Source organism: Eleutherodactylus coqui, chromosome 1, assembly GCF_035609145.1.
Source record: "Eleutherodactylus coqui strain aEleCoq1 chromosome 1, aEleCoq1.hap1, whole genome shotgun sequence".
In the NCBI taxonomy this organism is placed as follows: Eukaryota; Metazoa; Chordata; class Amphibia; order Anura; family Eleutherodactylidae; genus Eleutherodactylus; species Eleutherodactylus coqui.
Window position 1 is genome coordinate 463,577,516 of NC_089837.1, and position 24,400 is coordinate 463,601,915.

Here is a 24,400-nt window from a genome sequence, read left to right on the forward strand (position 1 = left end):
CACCTCTAGCTTGGATGTAAGATGTGATACAGGTGGGCATGGAGGCTCTAGTACCCTGTAACCCTGTAGTAGCACCTCTAGCCTGGATGCAAGATGTGATACAGGTGGGCATGGAGGCTCTAGTACCCTGTTGTACCACCTCTAGCTTGGATACAAGATGTGATACAGGTGGGCATGTAGGCTCTAGTACCCTGTTGTACCACCTCTAGCTTGGATGTAAGATGTGATACAGGTGGGCATGGAGGCTCTAGTACCCTGTAACCCTGTAGTAGCACCTCTAGCCTGGATGCAAGATGTGATACAGGTGGGCATGGAGGCTCTAGTACCCTGTTGTACCACCTCTAGCTTGGACACAAGATGTGATACAGGTGGGCATGTAGGCTCTAGTACCCTGTTGTACCACCTCTAGCTTGGATACAAGATGTAATACAGGGGGGCATGGAGGCTCTAGTACCCTGTTGTACTACCTCTAGCTTGGATGTAAGATGTGATAGGGGTGAGCATGGAGGCTCTAGTACCCTGTTGTACTGTCTCAAGCTTGGATACAAGATGTGATACGGGTGGGCATGGAGGCTCTAGTACCCTGTTGGGCTTCCTCTAGTTGGATACAAGATGTGATACGGGCGGGCATGGAGGCTATAGTACCCTGTGGTACCGCCTCTAGTTGGATACAAGATGTGATACAAGCGAGCATGGAGGCTCTAGTACCCTATTGTACTGCCTCTAGCTTGGATACAAGATGTGATACGGGCAGGCATGGAGGCTCTAGTACCCTGTTGTTCCCTCTCTAGCTTGGATGTAAGATGTGATAGGGGTGGGCATGGAGGCTCTAGTACCCTGTTGTACTGTCTCAAGCTTAGATACAAGATGTGATACGGATGGGCATGGAGGCTCTAGTACCCTGTTGGGCTACGTCTAGTTGGATACAAGATGTGATAAGGGGCGGGCATGGAGGCTATAGTACCCTGTGGTACCGCCTCTAGTTGGATGCAAGATGTGATACAAGTGAGCATGGAGGCACTAGTACCCTGTTGTACCGCCTCTAGTTGGATGCAAGATGTGACACGGGTGGGCATGGAGGCATACGGGTTCTGTATGGTATCCTGCATCATATCAGTCAACATTTACTATAACAGAGTCTCTAGATCATGCAAACTCGTAGGCTGTCAAAGTTTGTGTCTGAGATGGTCCCATACATGTTTTATTGGTGATAAATTTGGTGACCGGGCAGGCTGCATAAGTGTGACAACACCCTTTGTGGGTGCGGCCGAATGTTATCCTGCTGAAAAATGCCTCTTGGAAGCTGCCATGAGAGGAACACATGTGGCTGCAGGATGTCCTGAACATATCGCTGAGCTGTCATTGTCCCTCGTACCACTACTAGAGGTGACTGATTGTTGTATGTGATAGTTCCACCAAACCATCACACCAGCAGTGGGGGCAGTGTGGTGCTCCACAGCAAAGACAGGATTGAGGTGCTTACCCCTATATCGCCAGACACAAACATGGCCGTCATCAGTGCCCAAACTAAACCTGAATTTGGCACTGAAGACAACCCGGTTCTACTCTGTAGCAATCTAGTTTTGTTTCTAACGGCACCACTGCAGACAGAGGCGATGGTGGGTGAGTGTCAAACGCAGTACATGTAATGGGCCCCGTAAGACCAAATATCCTTCAGCCAAGGACATAGAAATGGTTTCGATAAACACAGAGGCCTGTAATAACGGTGCCATCTGTCTTTGGATGGTGGACAACGAAACAACTGGAGCTGCTTATGCTTGTCGGACGATCAGACGATCCTCTCTACTGGTGGTCCGTCTACAGCGTCCTGAGCCTTGTATCGAAGCCCTCACTGATTCACTGGCCCCAACACCTCCCAGCAGTCTGGTCTGAATGGCTCAGATGGTGGGCAATTCATTGATATGACAATCGCAGGTGCCTTAGGGCAAGGGGAGTAGTGGAGCCACCGCCGCTGCCATTGCTGTCACCCAAAGCTCTTCTCTGTCCCGCCAGCATGTGAGGCTCTTCAAGAGGCTGGCACGGGAAAGCCCAGCCCACAATCCTCAGAGCTTTGTTTGGACAGCATCTTCAGAGAAGGGTTATTCTAAAATAATGTTCTCTGCATACCGATCCCGGGTTCATTCTACTTGTGGTTCGGGCAGCATAAACCTCCTGGTGACAGGTTCCCTTTAAGGCAAAATTATTGTATCTAGGTAAAATTAGTGTCATGCATTCCGTTAAAGAGCCCCATAATAAGAGTTTGTGCCCAAACCTAAAACAGCGACCACATGGAATATTCATTGTAAAAGTTACTCTACATTATGACCAAGCAAGACCTGGAAATTAAACTGAAGCATAGTCCTGCTGCTTATAGAGCAGTATATATGTAACACTGTCTATATTTGTACACTTATTTTAGTCAGTACAGCTTTCTCTGCTATAGATCATTTTTGGCTTGTACTCTTCTGTATTCTCCACTTCATCTAGTTCCGAGTGAGAATGTCCCAGTTCAGCTGTGAGATGTCCTCATTGCACCACCCGGCTGCGTTTCTTTCCCTATTTCATGTGCAACAACGATAGAAACTCTCGCTTCCTGTCAGTTCAATATTAGACTTGTTTAGAAGGAAGTTACAAGCCCTGTTTATTGTAGATACTGTTCCCATATATGACAGCCCAAGACCCAGGACCACAAAAATTATGATTCAACCTTGTAGGTTTAGATGAAAACTTTAGAAAGGAGGAATGAAATTAACTTCATTAACTTGAAGTTCCTGGGTTCCAATACAAAATCTGTAATAGGGCCCCAAAACCTACCATGTGTCATTTATAATTCTGCTGCCTATGACAGAGGGCCTTTGGGCTTTATAGTCTTTAGAGCTCGGGTACAACTGCCACCTTAAACCCTTTCCAATTCCCTCTCTGACATCTTCCTAGATTCTGATTGAAGCTTGTACAGCTCCAATGTCAGAAGACGTCCGACAGAGTATTCTTACCGTCTATTGTCAGCCACTCTGCTGTCAGAGCCTCTCTGGTGCACACACACTGGCTTTAGCCAGGAGATGGCACCATTGTATAACAACAAAAAGAAAAAAAGCTTTTTAGGAAACCCTGAATCCAAATTTGGATTGGAAAGGGCTAAACCTCTGAAATAAACGACCCAAAAAGTCACTTATCTTGTTATCCTTGCTCCAGGACTTTAAAGTGGCACGCATCGTTCTGCTGGACCGGAAGTAACAAGTTGGAGTTATCCGTGTATCAATGCATATCACCAGCACAGATATTAGTCATTACAACCATACCAGCTCCTTCCTGTGGTCTCATGGAATCATAAATGTAACAGGAAAAATGGAGACACGGGCGCATAGAAACTGACATCCAGCTTTTTGTATTGAAAGTGCCTACAGGGATGGCAACCCCATCATATGTTATACTGTATTTGCACCCCCAAGAAGCTGATCACATGGGATTTTGGAGCTGGAATCTTAATGGATGTTCATTGGGGAGAATTTATTTAGCGACTTATAGCAGTCAAGAAAAAAACTTGTAAAAATATGTGACTTTTTTCATTTTTGCAATGTGCTAGCCACTTTCATAAAAAGTATATGAGGATTAGCAAAAGGTGGCATTGCCTCACCCGGCCTGAGATTTATTATAATTTATGCCTGAAAAACATAAATTTTAGCGCAAATCTAAGCCGATTTATAGTTGGAGGAGTTTTCACATTCTGGCGTATGGAGTGGCCAGAGATATGCCAAATTAATTAACAAGCCTTTACCACTTGACGAATTTGGCACACTTCACTCCAATTCACTTTGGTGTATAAAACGCCCGTCTAAGTAGAGTTGCCCCTTGTGTCTTGTCTTTGGTCCTCCGATGCTGAAAACCACTATGAAAATACTTTTTGGCTTTAGCTAAATAGCTTCCTGATTGGTGGACCTTTTCAATTAGCAAAACATACTTAACTTAGAACAAGAAGCTTTCAGTAACTAAAAGGCAGGATTGTACTGGAGACTACCAAATAATAAAGGGAAACTCCGGTAATACCCAAAGCTTCCTTCTGTAACTGTTCTGCAATGACTATTCACTGCTTACTTAGAATTTGTTAGGTACAAGCACTTACCATATTGTCGAGTGTGAGCAACGGTACTTATATATCGGAACCAATGGATACATATCAATGGCACGCTCAACTGTAATTTACGAACACTGTGCCCAATATAGAAAAGTTGCAGTTGAAGGGGTTGTCCAAATTGCAGGTTCTCAGTACAACCCGTTCCCCATGCAGTAACATAAATAACAAATAGTGATATGCTCCCCTCTCCTCCTGTGCCCGTAGCGCTGTTCTAGGTCTCCCCCGTGACGTCAGGTTTACAGGCAGCCCCAGCCTGTCTACGGGAAGTCACAGGTGCTGCAGCCAATAGTAGAGCTTAGCGATCGATCACTGAGCTCTGCCATTGGTTGCAGCACCTGCGACATCCCGTAAACCGTGCAGGAATTCAAGCTGTAAACAAACACGGACGCGGAGAGACGAGCGGCAGTGCGGGACACTATTTGTTATTGCATAGGGAACAGGTTGTACCGAGAACCTACAACTTGGACAACCCCTTAATTAGTTGGTTGCAGTGGGGCAACCATGAGAATTTAAATGCAGATCCAGCACTCCATACAAAATTAGTAGCCCCCATTTTAAAGGTCCTTTTACACAGTCTGATTATCAGGCTTAAAGGTTCCTTTGAATGCTCGTTCTCCTGACAACCGGGCCACATGGGAGGACTAATTCATTGCCGATGTTCATCGGCTGTTCCTTCAGTTTCATAAAAAGCATAAAAATGTTCACATATCAGCGGTACACTTCCTCATGTGAACAGGGAGATCTACAGCAGGTCTATGGAAATGAATGATCATACTAGTGAAACCCGTAGGGAGGTCCGACACGGACGTATTTGCGCAGGTAATTTTTGCACGCGCAATACGTAGCAAATAGAACCCATTGATTTGAATGAGTTCATTCTCACGGTCCCGTTTTGCGAGTGCAAAAAACGTGACATGTTGTATTTTTCTGCCCATTTCTGCACCAAAGGTCCGTATAGGGGTGCGTAGATGTGCACTAATGTACGCGAAGGTATGTGCAAAACACTGCACATATCCAAGAACATCGGCACCTCATAAGGCTAATTCGCTTTTTAAATTAGGGCGAGGGTGATTCCTCCGCCCTTGTGAATGAGCAATGCTTGCGCAAATATTTGCAGTATTTGCGCAAGGCATGGACGCAAAGAACACTCCTTCACTGCATATATACATTGCACAGGAGTGAGTGTTTTTGCACTTATTCTCGTGTACAGCCGCCCTTAGGGTGGCTTCACCCAGGCGTGTTTGCGCACGCAATACACAGAGAATAGGACCCATTGATTTTAATGGGTACATTATCACTGTTCTTTTTTGCGCATGTATTTCAGTCATGTGAAGAAAAAAAAACAAGTTCTATTTTTGTGCACATTTTCACAGTAAAGATCCCTATAGGAGTCTATGGGGATACGCAAATGCGCACATATGTACGTGTGTGTATGCAGAAAACACCGCATACCCGTGAACACGAGCACCTAATTTGGCTTAATAGCCATTTAAGTCAGGGCGGGGGTTTCCCATGTTAACGAGCGACGCCTGCACAAATGCGCACAGTACTTCTGCATGCAAAAAGACACTCCTTCACAGCGCAAATACCATTAGCGAGTGTTTCTGCACTTATGCTCATTTGAAGCCGCCCTTAACCCTTGCCAATCCACTATCTGACGTCTTCAGACATTCTGATTGAAGGCTGTACAGCTCCAATGTCAGTAGACGTCCGTCAGGGTAGTCTTACTGTATTTTACTGGCTGCTCTGTTGTCACAGGCCTCTCTAGCATGTCCCATACTGCAGCACTGACTCTAGCCAGCAGATGGCGCTATTGTATAATGGCAGAAAGAGAAAGCCCCCTAGGAAACTCTGAATCCAAATTGGATTGCAAAGGGTTAAACCATTTTTTGACCCATGTAAAAGAAAACACTCGTTACATCAACACTCGTTACATTAGTCCGAGAAATCGGCTTGTCTAAAAGGACCATAAGAAACAGCATGCAGCACATCTGGAGGCACTGGAAGTTGGAGCTGTAGAAAATACTACATCTTGTTAAGCACAAAAACAAGATTTTCACCATTTTAGTTTAAAATATTTTGGTTATAGCTCCTGAAGGAATCACCAAGTAATGAAGTGATACTTCCTATCTACAGTGTTTTAGCATTCTGAGAGAAACCAGAATATTGAAATTGGATGGTATATTCATGTCCCCGGTGGTCCCCGTATCCTGTAGGACTGCTGTACCTGTCACGTAGTCCTCAAACTCTTCAGATACTCTGTCTGTCGGACAAATGTGGAGTTTGTGTCTGTATGATGAATGCACATGGGCACTTCTAACTGTGGGCATGCCACTAGTAGACTGTTAAACAGTTGGAGCCTGGATCTTCAGCCATATCACTTACATCCATGATGTCAGGGGGGCGTAATGTGAATGAGGACCCACAGATTGGACTGACTATATAGCATAGACTTATATGATCACCAGTTCCTTTTTCTATTGATCTCTCTACCACCATCACTAGTATTTATCAACTTTGATTCGGTTTATTACACATTAAAATCTAGGACTTGATTAGGTTAGAATATTTTCGGTTGTGTATTGAGCTTGTGTAGATGTAAGGATGATATACATGGGATAATGTACCTCCTTGTGTAACTTATAGGAATATGTAAGAATTCTGTATATTATTAGAATTCAATGACCATTTAAGCAGTCATGAAATCTTAAGGATATGTCCACACCTGGCAAATTTGCCATGGATAAATTACCTGAAAGCTCTGAGCTATACAAATAACAAGATTATTATGATTTTAAAAATATCTTTCTCATGCTGCATAAATGGACATTTAAATCCATATTAGGAGACTATGCGAGCCAGCCAGCAAAGTTTGATGAAGGGATTCCCGGTGGAATTCCTTCTTCTCCCTGCAGGGGAACCCCTCCATCCCTGCTGCTAGGGTATTCCCCCGCATTGGGGAACCCCTCCAGCTTCGCCAAGATGAAGGGGATTCCCTTCATCACCAGGGACTAACAGGAGTTTACAGCGGCACATTTAAAACTTGCTGTTCAGCCAAATGAGGGACTTCCGGGCTCTCTCGTCTCCAAACTCCTGAACAGCAGCACACTATTTCCGTCACTCATCAGCGTTGTTTCAACGCATATAGAGATTGAGACCCCTGCGTGGAAAAATTGTCCGTTCACGCGATTTTTTGCGCAGTTACCCGCAATTCTTTTTTGCACGGCTATCTTCTAAACGATTTTGATGCCTGCGTGACTAAGCCCATAAAATGTATTTAGAATGAGTTGAGACTAGAGTGGGAGGAGGTACTTGAACCATCGGTGAAGGAGGGGCAGAATGTAACACCACACTGTTAATTGCTGTGAGCCGGAGATGAAAGAACAATGTTAGACTCTAGCCCCACACATGACTCCGCCTCCTCTCAGGTCTCATCAACCTATCCTAATTACATTCTAGGATGGGTTTCTGACAGGCTGCAGACAGTGACCATTTTGTTCATTTCCTAGAATACTCCTTTAAGCACGACAGCTTAATCTAGATGATAGGATTCATTGTGGAAAAGCAGAAAAACGTTAACCATGTGGTATTCCCCTTTTACTTTTATTATTAGGTCATTAATTATAAAAGGTTTGATATTCATTATATTTAATGAGATCAACTAGAACAAATCTACATAAAAAATAATGCATCCAGATAGAAATATCGGGCTACTGCAAAGCCCAGCATGCAGTTATGTCTCTGGTAGTATGTACATGATTACATTGATTAGTCCCTGGGTCTCGCCACCAGAGGCCATAAAAAAGCTTCTCCCGTTGCCCTATATAGAGGCTCTCAGGGACTACTTTTGCGTAGTGGACCCTTTGTTGAGAGATCATCAACTGCTAGACTTACCTCTATGATGCACCCAAGCACATTTTGCCCAATTAACAGACTTTGAGAGGGGGCACATCACTAGACTCAGAGAAGCAGGATGGTAGTTTTGATGACTTGCCCACCATTTAGGTTGTTCTCACCAAGCTGTTAGAAGGTGTTGGAGCAGTGGTTGCTGACGTGATGGCACGCACACATGGTGAACAGGCTCCAGATAGCCCAGACAGACCAACAGCAGAGAGTATCCTACGATCTGCTGACAAGCATAACCAGATCCTACAGTTTGGTTGTCCACCATCCAGACACTGGTGGCGCAGGTCCAATTTCAATTTCATAGTCGTTTCGTCTGCTTGCTTGGGATAGAAAGGCAATTTATATAGCAAAGTTATTTGCTCTAATTTGCTTTGCTGTTCTGCACTGCTGCAGATTTATGTTCCCCGTCTCCCTCTGTATATGTGTGAACCGAGAGCAAGGCAGGTGGTTTGGTCTCCGCAACCAGAAAGGACGCACACGGGGTGGTCAAGTTAAGAAAAATGTATTTACTACAGGTTAATAAAGGCAAGTTAATGGTAAAAGAACAGGAATAAGGACAAGCACAATACACAGTATAGTTTGAACAATTCAAGTTAGATTTCACAATATATTCCACGTTTACTATGTCCACCTCCACAGCACGGACACTGAAAGAACAATAGTCCCAAAACTATCCCTAACTGACCCTAACTTCACATTTGGGTGCGCACCCCTCTTACCAGTGGTCCGGGTGGACTGCTTACAGTGTGTAGAAGCGCGCGTTGGGGCCCGATGTCATTCCTTCCTTGTATAGCGAAGTGTCCTCTCCTCACGGTTATCACAACATCCGAGGCAATAAGATTCTTCTCAGCAGGCAGGAAAACAAAATGGATGAAATGGGATCCAACAGCCAGTAGCTCGGCACACTGACAGTCCTGCAGAATCCATACACCGCGGTGTGATATAAGCCAGGGTTGTGCAGTTACCGTCCGGTACTCAACAGCACTGCCAGTCTTTAGCTTTGGCGGCAATGTCCACAGCCACAATGTCAGTATTACTGGTTAGCCACTGGGCACAGTCCTTTCAGCATGGCTCCACTGAACATACTGTCTCTTTACACTCTGTCTGCCTCTGGACTGAATTACACACAGGTTAGCTGCACAGGAAAGTCCTCTAAGATCTCCACACACTCTCAATGCAGCACAGACACTTGGTTCTCTCTCTGCAAAGATGGCTGCTGCTCTCTGTCGTCACATCCTGCTTCCTTCTCATACTGGGTCTGCAGACAGGCAGGCTGACCTCCTAGGGGTGTGTCCCTCCAGCATCACATTCCCATTGCAGGGGCTGCTGACCAGAATCACAGAAACACATATACACTCAACTTTAACACAGTTTAAACAAATGAAACTTGGCACATCATTGGGCTGTATATTAGGACAAGTATATGCACAGAAGCAGCACTCCTATTGCCATAAGGCTGGGACACAGTCTGTATATTACATATGACTGATGTGAACGGGCGATTGTTACTCTAATGCACATAAGTGTTTTGTATTGTTCGCAGACGTGCTCGGATGCCAAAACAAAGCCTCCCTTTTTCACAGATAAATCGATGGAGTCTTCTCTGAAATACATCAGCAAGAAGTTCCCAAACATTGATGTCCGCAGCAGCACGGTAATTCCCTGGTGTTATTGTCTATTGTCTATTTTATTTAGCACAAGATTTGCTACATTCACCTGAGTAGGACAGAGCGGCCGCACCAATTACTGCCACGTCCATCCTGAGAATAGGCCATCAGGGATGCTCTTGGGACGTGACGGGAATCTATCATCAGGTTCCAGATGGAATGTCTTAAAGACAAAAAAGGTCAATTTCCAGTAATTTTCTCTATCAACCATCAGGACAGTACGGATGGAAATGTTGCCAGGGGTGCAGGAGAATTAGGGGCAAAAACTAGCCTATGAGTTGTGACCCACCTGCCTTCTGCAATGAATGCTCTGAAGTAACCTGGTTCTCAATATAGTGCCTTCCTTTTTCACATAAGTGTAATTGCATCGGTTTAAAATAAGTATTTAGTTCCCCCTTCCCCATGGATCTACTAAATATATTATATGGGCCTGATATAAAAGTCATATCATTCCTCTTCATTTCCAAATCATTTTGTTACCCTTTCTGACAGAGACAAGGGCCTGGATTAATTGCCTGTATAGGTCCTAGCAGGGGCGTAGCTAAAGGCTCATGGGCCCAGATGCAAAAGGGCAGGGGCAGGAGCAGGAGCACCTGGGACTCATGGCAACAGGGACGCGCGCAGCCAGAGCCGGCGGCCACCAAGACCAGGGCTCCCGTGCGCCGCACCCGATCAGCTCGGGTGATAGGACTGGTGGTGTGGGCATGGAGACCCCGAAAGCCACCAGTCCTGACACACAGAGGTGTAACTTGAAGCTCCTGGGCCCCAATGCAAAACCTGTACCAGGGCCCCCAACTATAATGTTTTATTCATAGTGCTGGGCTCCCTATATGGAGAAGAGAGGCCATATCGGCCCCTAGGGCTCCTGGGCCCATGTGCAACCGCATTCCCTGCACTGTTTCACTCATTCCATTGCACATTTGTGGACTCCCCATAGATTTCTATGGGAAACCTTGGCACGTAAATGCGCAGAAAATAGAGAAGGCCTGATTTTACACGCAAGTATTTGCGCAAATATGCCTGTGTGCAGCCGTCCTAAGGGTTCCTTCACACAGGCGTATTGGCACACATATTGGCGCATGCAAAAATTGCATGCACAATACGCAGAGCATAGAGCCCATTGATTTCAGTGGGTTCATTTATTTCCATTTCCATTTTTATTGCACATGCATTTCTTGCTTGTGCAATAAAAAAGAAATTGCTCTATTTTGTGCGCTTTTTAACACCAAAGGTCCATGGCACTAAATGCACGTGCGAATGTATAACACGCTGCGTAATTCCGTGAGAGAGAGAACACATCTGGACCTCATTAGGCTTAAATAGCCATTTAAATTGGGATGTGGTAGTGTCCCCTGCGCAAAAAAGCATGCCCTGCATATGCAAAAAGTACATTAAAATGCGCTGATATGCCAGAAATCTATCTTGTTCATAGCACAAATACGTTGTGCTGAAGTGTGTGCCATTGCACTTGTGTGGAGGAGCCCTGTGGTCCGTGTAGACCGAGTGATTTTGTGTTTGAATGAGTGAATGATGTCTGAGCTCACACGTTTGCTCGGGCAGCCTGTTTATGCAGTCAGACACATCGTTGGCTCGTTCAGATGAGAAATTATTCAGTCGTTCACATTCATGTATAAGTGCTTAAACAGATGTACGTGATTTTGTCATGTTTTGGGGCCGCGAAAATAACGAAAAGGAATTTTGACTTGTTCATGCGCAAATACGCCCCGTAGCAGTATTTGTGTATGTGTTCGTCTGCTTAAGCCCTAAGTGTATTAGAGGGACTGAATGAGCTCTGAAGGATAAGAGAACGGACGATGATATGTATGCCTGCATAAAATGAACAAGGAACGGAAAGTGAACAAATTATTGTTCGCTGTTAGTTTTTTTTTAACGATAATCGCTCCATATAAAAGGACCTTTAGTATGGGGAGCACATGTTACACTGAAAGCTAAGCACTAGGATGGCGGTGGCTTCACTCTCACAAAGGGAAACCTCCGACCATGTGAATGCCGAACCAGGAGCATTTCAAGCTGCACCCTAGAATGCCCCTAAAGGTCCTTCTACACAGGACGAATGTCAGCCAAACAATGCCCGACACTCGTCCCTGTGTTTCTGCGCTAACGTGCTGTCACACAGGAACTAACAGAGCTGGCTCACTCACGGAGTGGCCGGCAGGGAGGCTGCAGGAGATTTCTCTCCTCTTTCTCCCCTGCCCCTCTCCATTGAGATAACACAGCATCCGTTTACTACTAAACGGCTGCTATTTACACTGAGCAATGAGCGATGAGCTGATCGTCCATCGTTTATGCTGCATAAAAGATCAGCGATGAACTTCATCTCACATCGTTCAGTTTAAACAGCGGACGTTCAGTAGTGAACAGCCGCTGTGTTACCTCAATGAAGAGGGGCGGAGGAGCGAGAGGAAAGAAATCTCCTGCACTGCTCTGCCACCCTACTGGACGCTCCATGTGCGAGCCAGCACTGCTAGCTCCCGTGCAAGAGCACAAGAGTGAGGAAACACAGGGACGAGTGTCAGGCATCGTTTGCCCAACATTCGTCCCGTCTAAATGGACCTTAAACCACAATGTAAATGCCCTTTATATGCAAATGTACATGAAGCCCACCTCTTTTGTGGTTTCTTGTGGGGGATACACAAGGGTCCTATCTTTCTGCGTTTTGCAATTTTTTTCCAGCCCATGTTTCCCTGCGGTGCCTCCTTTTTATTGCATCGCAATGCAGTGCTTGAACTTGCGATTTGCATGCGATGTGCTTTTAACATTAGAAATTCCTATCAACTTTCGCACGAGAAAACCATGGGCGGCAGCAATACGATGCACGAATTTTCACAAGAAAAAGCATAGCTGATGCTCAAAAATCGCCAGGACACAATTGCAATTTTGTCATGATTGCCAGTGTGAAGGAACCCTGAGTAGGTGAAAGACCCGTGATTGGGTCAGGAGTGGTAAAGTGTCTCCTTGTGGGGAGCATACATGGCCTAACAAAGTCTCCTCACACCTACTAGTTGCTCTCCATAAAGACAAAGTATACCCCTCCCGATATTACTCATGCAACTATGTAATATGTAATACTTTGTAAGCAGTGCAATATTTTAATTAAAGGAGTTTTGTCAAGATAGACCATTATCCTCCAACAAGATAGGGGAAAATGTTCTGATCGGTGTGGGTCCAACTGCTGGGACCTCCACCAGTCATGAGAATGTAGGGTCCTGTGTTCCTCTGAATTAATGCAGTGTCAATTGAGCATGCACACCTCCACTCAATTCATTTAAATAGGACTATTGGAGCTGTGTTGAAACACAAAACATTTTTCGGCAGTCCCACTGAAATGGCGCTGTGCATGCTCAACCACCGCTCCATTCATTTCAGGACCTTTGGGACTGGTGGGGTCCCAGCAGTTGGACCCCCACAGGTCGGAAAGTTATCCCATGGTCACAGTAATAAGAATGATTGCATCGTTATATGAGTGTCACTGGGTGCGTTACTGTTTACGTGTTTGGAAATGATATTCTATGTGCAATAATAAGAATGCATATCCCTTTTTGCTCTCTGACATCCAGCAACATCTTGGCCCGGTGCACAAGGAGAAAACCGAGATTGTAAAATACCTGACCGGTTATTATTTGACGTTTTTGGATGTAATGGAATTTAGGGTAAGTACAGATTGCTGAAAATGTACGGTATGTAACCTTTTTTATTATTCAGTTTGCATCTAGTGTTGAGTATAGCGTGGTATTACCATAACAAAGGGTGTTTATTACTTGGATGCCAACTTTGTGTCAGACTTCTTAATGTGGAAAATAGTTGTGCTTTGAAGTAGTATTTATTGATGTTTATAGGACAGTGTTCTGTCACCCTCCCTGCATCATTATTAGCATTTCTCAGTAATTAAAGGCTTTATTTCTGGTTGTATTCTCCACTGTATAATAATATCAGCAGTAAACATTTGTGTATTTATGTTCATTATTTTTAGTCTTATTTGGTGATACAAGGCGGTTGTCTGAGAGGAGAAGAAAAAGTTGGTTGTTTTCATCCAAAAACGGCTCCAATCTACTGGATCTGGTATTGCATCTTTGCTCCATTTAAGTGAATGAGGCCGGGCTTACACGAACGGGTTGGATTCCATGAGCGGATCCTTTGCGGAAAGTAATTGCGAATGCGATCGTTTTTCCGTACGGGAGTGTGCATATGCGCAGCGTATAGTCCGCGTAGAAGAAAGAGCTCTCCTCCCCTCCAGCCCACATTCTGGCTTTTTAAAATCTATTTTCCTCTGAAGTTGTGAGCGTTTCCGCCGCTCATACGCTGTGTTAAGTGGGCAACAGAACACTCACATCCATTGACCTCAATGGGGGCCGTCCATGTTGGATCTGTGCTAAATTAGAAATTAGAGCATGCAATTTTTTTTCCGCTTGCAAAATACGAATTTCATATCCACAAGTATGGATGAAAAAAATCAAAAATGCATGCCTTTCAATGCCCGCGTTTTACCGTGAACGGATGATCTTGGATTCTGCAATTAAAATCTGCCCGTGTAAGCCCGGCGTTAGGGCTTAATCAGACGACCGTATATTAGCCAGTGCGAATGCAGGGGGAGGAAGCTGGAAGAGTCGGGAGCAGTGCACTTAGCTCCTGCCCCCTCTCCACCCCTTGGCACTATTTGCAATGGGAGGGGTGGGACGGGGGCGCAGATAAGTCCTGAAACTTAGCCCCGCCCCTGTCCCGCCCCTGTCCCGCCCCTCCCATTGCAAATAGTGCTGAGGGGCGGAGAGGGGGTGGAGAGGAGGCAGAGAAGGGGCGGATGCTCAGAGCACTGCTCTCGGCTCTTCCAGCCAACTCCCCCTGCAGAGAGAGACGCCGTATATCGGCCGGTGTGAATACCCTGCCGATATACGGTTGTCTGAATAAGCCCTTAGGCTGAGCAGGTGTTCACACTTGTTTTTTGGGGGCTTTTTGCTGCATTTTTGAGTCACGGCAAAAACAGCATGCAGTTATTAAAACATTTTTTAAATACGTTTTTGATACTTTTTTTTCTGCGGTTCAAAAATGCAGCAAAAAAACACCAAATGTGAACACAGCCTAAGGGTGGATTCAGACGACTGTATATCGGCTCGGTTTTCACGCCGAGCCGATATACGGTGTCCCTGTCTGCATGGGGAAGGGGGGGTGGAAGAGCCAGGAGCAGGAACTGAGCTCCCGCCCCTCCCCACTATTTGCAATGGGAGGGGCAGGACAGGGGTGGAGCTATGTATCGGGACTATGTGGCGGGGCGGGGCTAATTCTCATAACTTAGCCCCGCCCCATCCCACCTCCTTTCATTGCAAATAGTGCAGAGGGGTGGAGAGGAGGCAGAGAGGGGGCGGGAGCTCAGTTCCTGCTCCTGGCTCTTCCATCCTCCCCCCCCCCTACAGACAAGGACACCGTATATCGGCTCGGCGTAAAACCCGAGCCAATGTACAGTCGTCTGAATCCACCCTAAAGGAAGCACCTCTCTTGCCTATGGTCTGGGATTTGTAATGCAACTCAGCCTCAATCACTTGAATGCAGCCAAAGATGCAAGCAGCCTTCAAAAGAAAAAGTAGGCCATTTTTTCTAATTCCATACGACAACTTCAAAACATCAGCCTCTACTAAAAGGGAGCCTGTCATCACCTATAAACACTATAAACTAAGTTTATGAACTTATAGTACAGGGGATGAAGGGATAGGCAATCTGCAGTGGCAGCCCTGGAGACTTTCAGAAGGCCCCTGGCTGCTATGGCAACCAAATGGCACCCTGTGATCTTATCGTGGGGGGCTGTTCAAGACCCTGAAACTTTGATCAGGCCAATTAAACGCTGTCAGAATTGTTGGTGGCATTTAAAGTGTTAAGAGCCACGATCAACATAAATGCAGATTGCAGCTGTTGCCAGCTACAAGAAACAGCCGACACCTGCATTGTATGGCGCGGGATTGGCTCCCGATCCCCCTGCACACAAATCCCAAACCTCTGATGCAACTGTAGTGTACATTATGGAGCGTTAAGGGGTTAATACTTTAGTTCCAGAAAACTCCTTTAACCCTTTGCAATCCAATTTTGGATTAAGGGTTTCCTAGGGTGCTTTCTCTTTCTGCCATTATACATTGGCGTCATCTGCTGGCTAGAGCCAGTACTGCAGAATGGGACATGCTGGAGAGGCCCCCGACAACAGAGCAGCCAGTAATATACAGGAAGAATACCCTGCTGGACCTCTTCCAACATTGAAGCTGTACAGCCCTCAATCAGAATGTCTTCAGACGTCAGACAGTGGATTGGAAAGGGTTAAAGGGGTTCTCTGGTTATAAACTATTGATGGCCTATCCGTAGGATAGGTTATTAGTAGTAGATCACAGAGTTTCGCCATCTGAGAACCCTGCCAACCAACTGCTCACGGGATTATGTGCTCATGCACTGAGTTGCTGTCTGCTGGAAGCAGATATCTCTATTCTCTTTGCAGTGGCCAGACCTGGTATTGCAAGTAGCTTACATTCACTTTAATGGGCACTTTGCGTGCAATACCAGGCTAGACCACCACAGTGGAAACTGAACTGTCTGCTGCCTGCATAATTTAGCTCAGTGCACAAAAGCTTACTAACTCAGCAAACAGCTGATAAGCAGGGACCCAAATGGCGACCCCTGCTAATCTACTATTGCTCATTTATCCCAAGGATTGGCCAACAATAATTTACAACCGGATACCCCCTTTAATATTCAGCTAGTTTTGTAATTTCCTCTGACTTTCCTTCATTTTTACTTTGAGGGCGCCTACCCACTGGCGTTGCCGATTTTCGTGCGTGAAAAACGCAGCATTTTTCGCGCGTTCTCCGCGCCTTTTTCGCGGCGTTTTTTGTTAATTTCCATTGACAATCATGGGTGCATTAAGAAAAATATAAGGAGACATATGCAACTGACAGTTCCTATGTGAAAAATTGCAATGAAACAAAAAAAAACAAAAACAAATGGACAAGAACACATTCTATGCTAATTGTTCTTCAGAAAAAACGCAAAACGCAATTTAGCATCGCAGGAAAAAAAATCGCCAGTGGGTAGGCACCCTCAAATAGAGAAACTTTAACTGATGCAGTGCTCATTTACATGAGGGTAAATGCGCAACGTACTATGCACGTATCTCTGATGTGTAATATGCAGTGAATAGAGCCCATTGATTTAAACGGGTTCATTCCTAGCTGTATTATTTTGCGCAACTTTTGGTCGCGTGCAATTTGCAATCGAAGACCTAAAGGCGAGGATAGGGTTTGGCTGAGGTCTGTCAGTTATCATCACATAATTGAATGCACATACAGTCTTTTATTATATTTCCCATAATGCTATTCATAATATTGCTATCAGTCATCCCACAGTAGTCAATATATGCCTAAGGAGCTGATTGGAATCAGAGCCCTCAGATCTTTTGTTCTGTCCCTGCAGGACCACGTCTATGAATTACTGAATACAATTGATGCTTGCCAGTGTTACTTTGACATTGTAAGTACAAGTTTTCCAAGTAGTGGTAGGTAGCACCATTAAGGATGATGATATAAGAGCTCCTAATTTGAGATAAGAAGCTAATTTTGTAAAGTGGAGCTGAAAGTATTTGTCTCTTTCTTGGCATGCAAAGAAATCGAGATGCATTTACAGAACCGCAGGGTGCAGGTAAAATTCACAGTCTATGATCAGATCCAACTCACGCTGTGCGAAAATCAGAAATGGCTGGAATTTCTGCTCAATGTACTTGACTAAAGTTTTTAACTAAATTCACAACTCATTCTGGAACACAAACTTTTCAATTTGCGCACACATTTTTTCATGTTTTTCTTGATGTATGTTATGTCCAAGCTGGATGTCTAAGCGGCGCCTCGTTCAGATCGGATGTCATTTATTGTCCTGAAAGAACGGATATAAACAGAATATACCAATGTGAAGAACACGATGTATTAATAATGAAACAAACAGTGAGGAATTGGGAATCTTACCCTACCTAAAAGCGGAGCACTCGCCCCGATGAAGAAGACTCCACATCAGGAACCTGGGGCAACCCTGACCATTCCTATTTGGAACAGGGATAATGGTTGCTACAATGAATTCCAATATGTGTAGATGTTGCACAAACACACCATGAATCAAATGTTAAAGGTGTTTTCCAGTGAAATACTATTGATGACCTCAATAGTTGATCAGCCGGGGTCCGCCATTTGGGACCCCGACCGATCTGCTGAGTGGGCGCATGTTGTCAGCGCCACAGTAACACAGAGGTCAGAGCAGAACCCTCCATGCCAACGTTTGTGTAGTGGCCGGCGCTTGTAACTGCAGGCATCGCTCCCATTGAAGTGCTGGCCACTACACAGAGATCGGCGTGGAGGCTTCCGCTCTGACCTCTGTGTTATTTCGGCGCTGAGAACATGCACCCGATCAGCAGATCGCCAGGGTTCCGAGCAATGGACCCCGGCCGATCATCTATTGATGACTAGTGGTGAGTGAGCATACTCGCTAAGGGCAATTGCTCGAGCGAGCATTGCCCTTAGCGAGTACCTGCCCGCTCGAGAGAAAAGGTTCGGCTGCCGGTGGCGGGCAGGGAGCGGGGATGAGTGGGGAGGAACAGACGGGAGATTTTTCTCTCCCCCCCGCTCCCCCTGCTCACTGCCGCAACTCACCTGTCACCCGCACCGGCAGCCGAACCTTTTCTCTCGAACGGGCAGGTACTCGCTAAGGGCAATGCTCGCTCGAGTAATTGCCCTTAGCGAGTATGCTCGCTCATCACTATTGATGACCTATCCTGATGATTGGTCATCAATAGTATTTCACTGAAAAAACCCTTTAATACAAGGCAAAAGATAGCAACAGAGAGGAGATAGATGTTACAGCACCTCAGATAATATAGATGCCAAACAAACTTATCTGTACTGTAGACTTGAGCAGAAACGCCTTCAACCAAGAAGTATAACCAGCATCCTCAGTGAGGAGGAGCTGGAATAAGTATGCACAGAAAAGCACTGATTGACCGGCTGGGACACACACCACCTCCCAGCCAACAAATCCACACACCAGTCCAGAATAACATTGAGCATGCACCAGTTTGTGAATCACATGAGCCGGGGCTGACGCCAAAACATCACCTCGAACTCTATTCAACATGGCCGGCAAGCCATAACAATTTATATGCTGTGCAACAGTTATTTGAAAACCTTGTGAGAGCTTTAGATGTGGCCATTTCCAGTCATGCCAAAGTCACACATCAAAATTATGCTTTTCACTTGCTTTTAGGGGACAATTTGGTGTTGTATGAATGCACCATGCCACAATACTTGGTGTGCACATGTTTCTCTAATGGAACCGTGGAACTTTTTGTGCCAACGTACAGACTTTTGCACATGGGCATCAGCCAGTAGTTTGCAGAAATTGTGTGACTCATTACTTTTCTATTGTGGTAAACATTTTAAATCTTCGTATTAAGCCGTCTTTTCAGCGATTCTCATTGCGTCTAAATGCACTGACATCATGCAGTTTTCGTGCAGGAGTCATTCCTCACTCACTTGAAGTTTGCTTGAATTGAGCAATCAGCTGTTATCAGTGCAGCTGGCTGTTATCACAGCCGGCTGCGCTGATAAGATTCTCTCTGCCTGTGTCCTGCTGTGAATTCACAGTGGGGCAGGGTCTGTAAGCCTGCAGAAAAAAACAGCTGTTTGCTTATGCAAAACAGCAGTATACATCTATTAGCGGCCGCGGCTGTGTCCCGCTCTGACTGCATAGCTCTATAGTAGCTACTATAAAGAACGCAAAGATGATCGCTCAAAACTGTCACTTAAACTGTCGTTTGATCGACTTTTGAGTGATCATCTGTCTGTGTAAATGGGGTCTCACGGTATCTCTACACAGGATGACTGTTGAGTACACAAGCGCCCGACAGCCATCCCACGGATTACTGTCTGGCTATGGCTCCTGGTGATAATTGGGGGATAATTCACAATTCGGGCGATAATCGCCCTGTGTATAGCTACTTTTAGTTCAATGTTGATTCTTTCCTTATTGTCTTTCAGAATATAAACTACACCTTTACAAAGAGTTATCTAGACCTAATAGTGACATACTTCTCTGTAATTCTGCTAATGTCTCGGATTGAAGACAGAAAAACGCTTATTTCTCTTTACAACTGTGCTTTTGAAATGCTACAAGGTCAAAGGTAGGAGGAATACTTTAAATGGGTAGTCCAACAATTCCAAACAAGAAAATTAAAAATTTGTTATATATTTAATAGAGATGAGCGAGCATACTCGCTATGGGCAATTACTCGAGCGAGCATTGCCCTTAGCGAGTACCTACCTGCTCGGAAGAAAAGATTCGGGTGACGGCGGGGGGCGGGGACGGCAGGGAAGAGCGGGGAGGAACGGAGGGGAGATCTCTCTCTCCCTCTCTCCCCCTCCCGCTCCCTCCTGCTCACTCCCGCAACTCACCGCTCCCCCGCGCCGGCAGCCGAATCTTTTCTTCCGAGTGGACAGGTACTCGCTAAGGACAATGCTCGCTTGAGTAATTGCCCTTAGCGAGTATGCTCGCTCATCTCTAATATTTAACATTAGAATTCTTGTTTGGTCCTGTGTCACTTCTCACCACTTTCCCCAGTGATATTTTGCCCTTGGTGACACCAAGTCATGTCTTACCTTATATTAACAGTATGGTTAGTATGTGATCATATTGCCTTCTTCTCATTATTTTCATTTGGGAAAGTTTTCTTTCTGCAAAACTAAAACATTTATTTGCATCTTTCATGTTGCCTTTTATTAAAATGCTCTATACCTCTATATAGTGCTGGGCAATTAATCAAATGAATTTGATTAATCGCCATTTTGCTGAGGTACGTTTCTAATTTTCATCAGATTCATGAAATTGAGATTAGCACTGCCCTTTTGGGTGGGGCTAATATTGGGATGGGGGGAAGTGGGGTATGTATGACTCTGGCTGTGAGAACTGGGATGAGGAAAGTACTTAGAGGCTGTGATGAGTTGTGTGCATAATACACAGGGGCTGGGATGACTGGGGGCATGGAACATCATTCTTCATGTGTACATAACTAAAGTTCGTACTTCATCCTTTTAAATAAGAGTACTGCATCCACAGCAATTTCTTGATAATTACTGATTATCAGAATCATCCCATTCAATTCTGATCAGTGGGTCAAGAGGGGTGTCCTTTCTCCTTAAGGAGAGCACCCAAAACGTGTGTGGAGACACCTAGGGAGTGAATGGGTTGGGGGATGGCATCATCTCTCCCCAAGGACAGCAGTGGTGTGAGAAGACACCTGAAAAGTGAGTGAGAAGACTATAAGGCCATGCATGCTCCTCTGGGTAATTTATACAAATAAAGAAGATGGAATAATACCTCTGCAGCGCCACCTATTGGATGGTCCAATAAAATAGAATCAAGCAGCAGGTTATACTTACCTATTGGATGGTAGCATTACTTCAAATCAATGTACAGCTTTTTAACAAGACTGTAAAACATTGATTGGTAATAGGAAACCAAGCCAGAATCCATACACAGACAGCTGTACTCCTCATCAGTGTGCAGTGGGCTTCTGGCTTGGCTGGTGAAAGGTCTGTGATGTGAATCAAGAGGGGTGTTGTCTCTCCTTAAGGAGAGTACCCAAAACGTGTGTGGAGACACCAAGGGGGTGAGTGGGTGGTGAATGGCATTATGTCTCCCCAAGGAGAGCACCCAAAAGAGAAGACCCCTGATAAGTGCGTGAGGAGACTTATAAGGCTATGCACACTCATCTGGGTAATTTATGCAAATAAGGAAGATGGAACAATACCTCTGCAGCGCCACCTATTAGGTCTCGTTTTAAAAGAACCCTTATACTTCTGTAATATGATTCTGTAGCCACTTTGCTGCCTTTTAGGGTCCATGAATATGGCATTGCTTTATGTATGACCCTAGACATACTTGGGTAGACCTTTGCTGAAATGTTAGAAAGTTTTGATCTTATGTCCAGAAAGTTCACATTTTTAGCATCACTAATGATCTTTTTTTGTTATGCTTATATTTTTATATTGAAAAATGATTTTACCATGCATTTCATATCCAAGATAGACCTTGCTGTGGTTTAAAGGGCTTTTCCAGGCAAACGCTATTGATGACCTATCCTCCAGATAGGTCATTGATAGTTGATCAGCTGGGGTCCGACGCTCAAGACCCCAGACGATCAGCTGATCGGGTGCCTGGTGTCAGCACCACAACACACAGGAGTACTGCTGCTCCAGTGTAGTGGCCAACACTTGTAACTGCAGGTAGAGCTCCAATTGATTTAAATGAGTACCGCACCTGAAATTACAAGCACTGGCCACTGCACAGGGGAAAGAGCAGCAGTTCCTGCTCTGTATCCATGTGTGTTATGGTGCTGACAGCGGACGCCTAATCAACTGATCTGTTGGTATCTCAAGCGGCAGACCCCAGCCGATCAACTATTGATGACCTACACTGAGGATAGGACATTAATAGTATTTATTTGGAAAAGCCCTTTAAACCATGTTAAGATCTATCATGTCCCGAGCGACGGACCCCAGCTGATGACCTATTGATGACCTACCCTGAGGATAGGTTATTAGTAGTATTTCCCTGGAAAACGCCTTTACAATTGCACACATACTGTACATGAATATGGTTTCACAGAAGTAAATTACTGTAATGAGTTGTAGCATTTATTATGCTCTACAGTGACCCATCATATGCCCGTCTTGGACAAATGTTACTGGAGTATGATAACCCTTTGAAGAAGCTAAGTGAAGAATTTGGACCTCATACTAAGGTGGGTAGAATCAATGGCATTTTTGCATTATCTTACTATTTCTCTTCCATGAATAAAGAGGGTAATATATTATTATAAAATCATATAGTAGATGACAAAGACAACGTTTAAAGGGCTTGTCGAGGCTTTCAGAATAGATTTCCTATCCTTAAACTACACCATCAATAGCAGATTAGTGAGTTAAGTCAATGGAGCAAAGCTACAATACATAGAACAGCTGCTATAAAAAGTACAAACCAGCCTAGAACCCGATATTAACATTGAAGAGGATGCAGCTCTTGCATAAGTACCACGGACCCTTGACACCGCTAGCAGTGGGGGTGCTGAGAGTCTTACCCCTATGAATCTGATATTGATGGCTTATCCTAAAAATAGGCCATCAATTAATCCTGAATGCAAGACTTGGCATTCCATACAGTACAGTATTGCATTCAGGTGACCAGTGCTGTATGATACAAATGTATAAAAAATAATAGCCTTCTGCAGTATACATCTTGCTTCATCCTTATATATTCTTCTAGTGCAGGTCAGGAGCAGGATGCGGTTGCACCCGGGCCCAGGAGCCTTAGGGGGCCCATAAGGCCTCTCTTCTCCATATAGGGAGCCCAGTACTATGAATAAACCATAATAATTGGGGGCCCTGTTACAGGTTTTGCATTGGGACCCAGAAGCTTCAGGTTACACCTCTGGCGCAGGTTATCCCTTGCCATTTAATTCAAATAACATCTAGAAAAAGCAATACTCATTTTCACATAATATAAACTTTTTATAGGAGAAATTGAAAAAATATCAGCTGCCATATCCTTACTGGATGGGTAGCATACCCTAACAGAGGAAAGAGATGGATTCAAAAAAGAGAATCCCAAGTAGTGAAAGACACATTCCCGTAATGGGGGTATAGCTCTCTTGCATCACCGAGTGCTTGTTCCTTTATTTGTTTTCCTGGTATACTGTGTAATGGGTACTGGCCCTTTAAGGGTGTGACGAGGAGTGGAGTTGTGATGCCCAGTTAGCCGAAAAAAGTAAGAGTAGAAGGGGTTGATAGAAGCAGGAGAGGTAGTAGTCAGGAGGGTGATATAAGTCTTCTGTACGCTGTAGGAAGAAAATGCTTTAGAGCCTGTATGCTAGTGCAAAGCCCAAGACTAGAGTGCAGAATATCGTGCTGGCTATGCTCAGAAGGGGCCACACGGAACCAGTGTGGTATTTACAACTTCCGCACACAGTTCATAGTTGGCATGAAGATCCTACATACTATATGTTTCCATAGAACCGTATGCTATCAGTGGATTTTGTTCTTTGTCTCCTCAGATAGTTACTAATGCCTTGATGTCCCTGCACTTCTTATTCTGTCGGAGGTCTCAGTCAGCAGAGCAGTGGAGAGGGGCTCAGTTATTAAGCCTCCTCAGCAACCCTGCAGCCATGATTTCCCCATGTACTTCAGACACGGTAAGATAAGAAACTTCACAGTGTATAATATATGGGCACCATGGACTCTACCGAAGACCAACCGGAGATATGTACAGAGCCAAATATTGTAATACGCCAAAGCAGTCCTGACCTCAGTAGTAAGCTGTCCCTAGAAGAAATGACCAACTACCATTACAACCAGCCTTCAAGGCCAGCATAGTCTTCTTGCAAGCATCTCTAGCACAGCAAGAATACATCATGGCCATCATAATCAAGCTGAGATACAAACCTCACTCCACTACCTGCTTGTAAATAAAATTACCCCTGCAATCAATTGTAAGTGCCGCCTAAGCTTCATAGAACCAGTAGCTGAAATCAGTCTAACATTACTTGCTTGCCTGCAGTGTCAGACTAGGTTGCCAAGGACCCACCAGTAATAGTCATTCTAGGGCCCTCCAT

At 44.9% G+C, this 24,400-nt stretch overlaps 1 protein-coding gene across 1 annotated transcript in view; it reads left to right on the forward strand.

Annotated features, from left to right (window-relative positions):
• NCKAP1L (NCK associated protein 1 like) overlaps positions 1–24,400 on the forward strand; it is a 169,304-nt gene that overhangs the window by 11,346 nt on the left and 133,558 nt on the right. The window contains exons 3-8 of the mRNA XM_066584307.1: positions 9,582–9,692; positions 13,284–13,376; positions 17,167–17,223; positions 19,773–19,915; positions 22,444–22,534; positions 23,843–23,980. Coding sequence (XP_066440404.1) covers positions 9,582–9,692; positions 13,284–13,376; positions 17,167–17,223; positions 19,773–19,915; positions 22,444–22,534; positions 23,843–23,980 — 633 coding nt within the window. The remainder of the gene's footprint in view (positions 1–9,581; positions 9,693–13,283; positions 13,377–17,166; positions 17,224–19,772; positions 19,916–22,443; positions 22,535–23,842; positions 23,981–24,400) is intronic.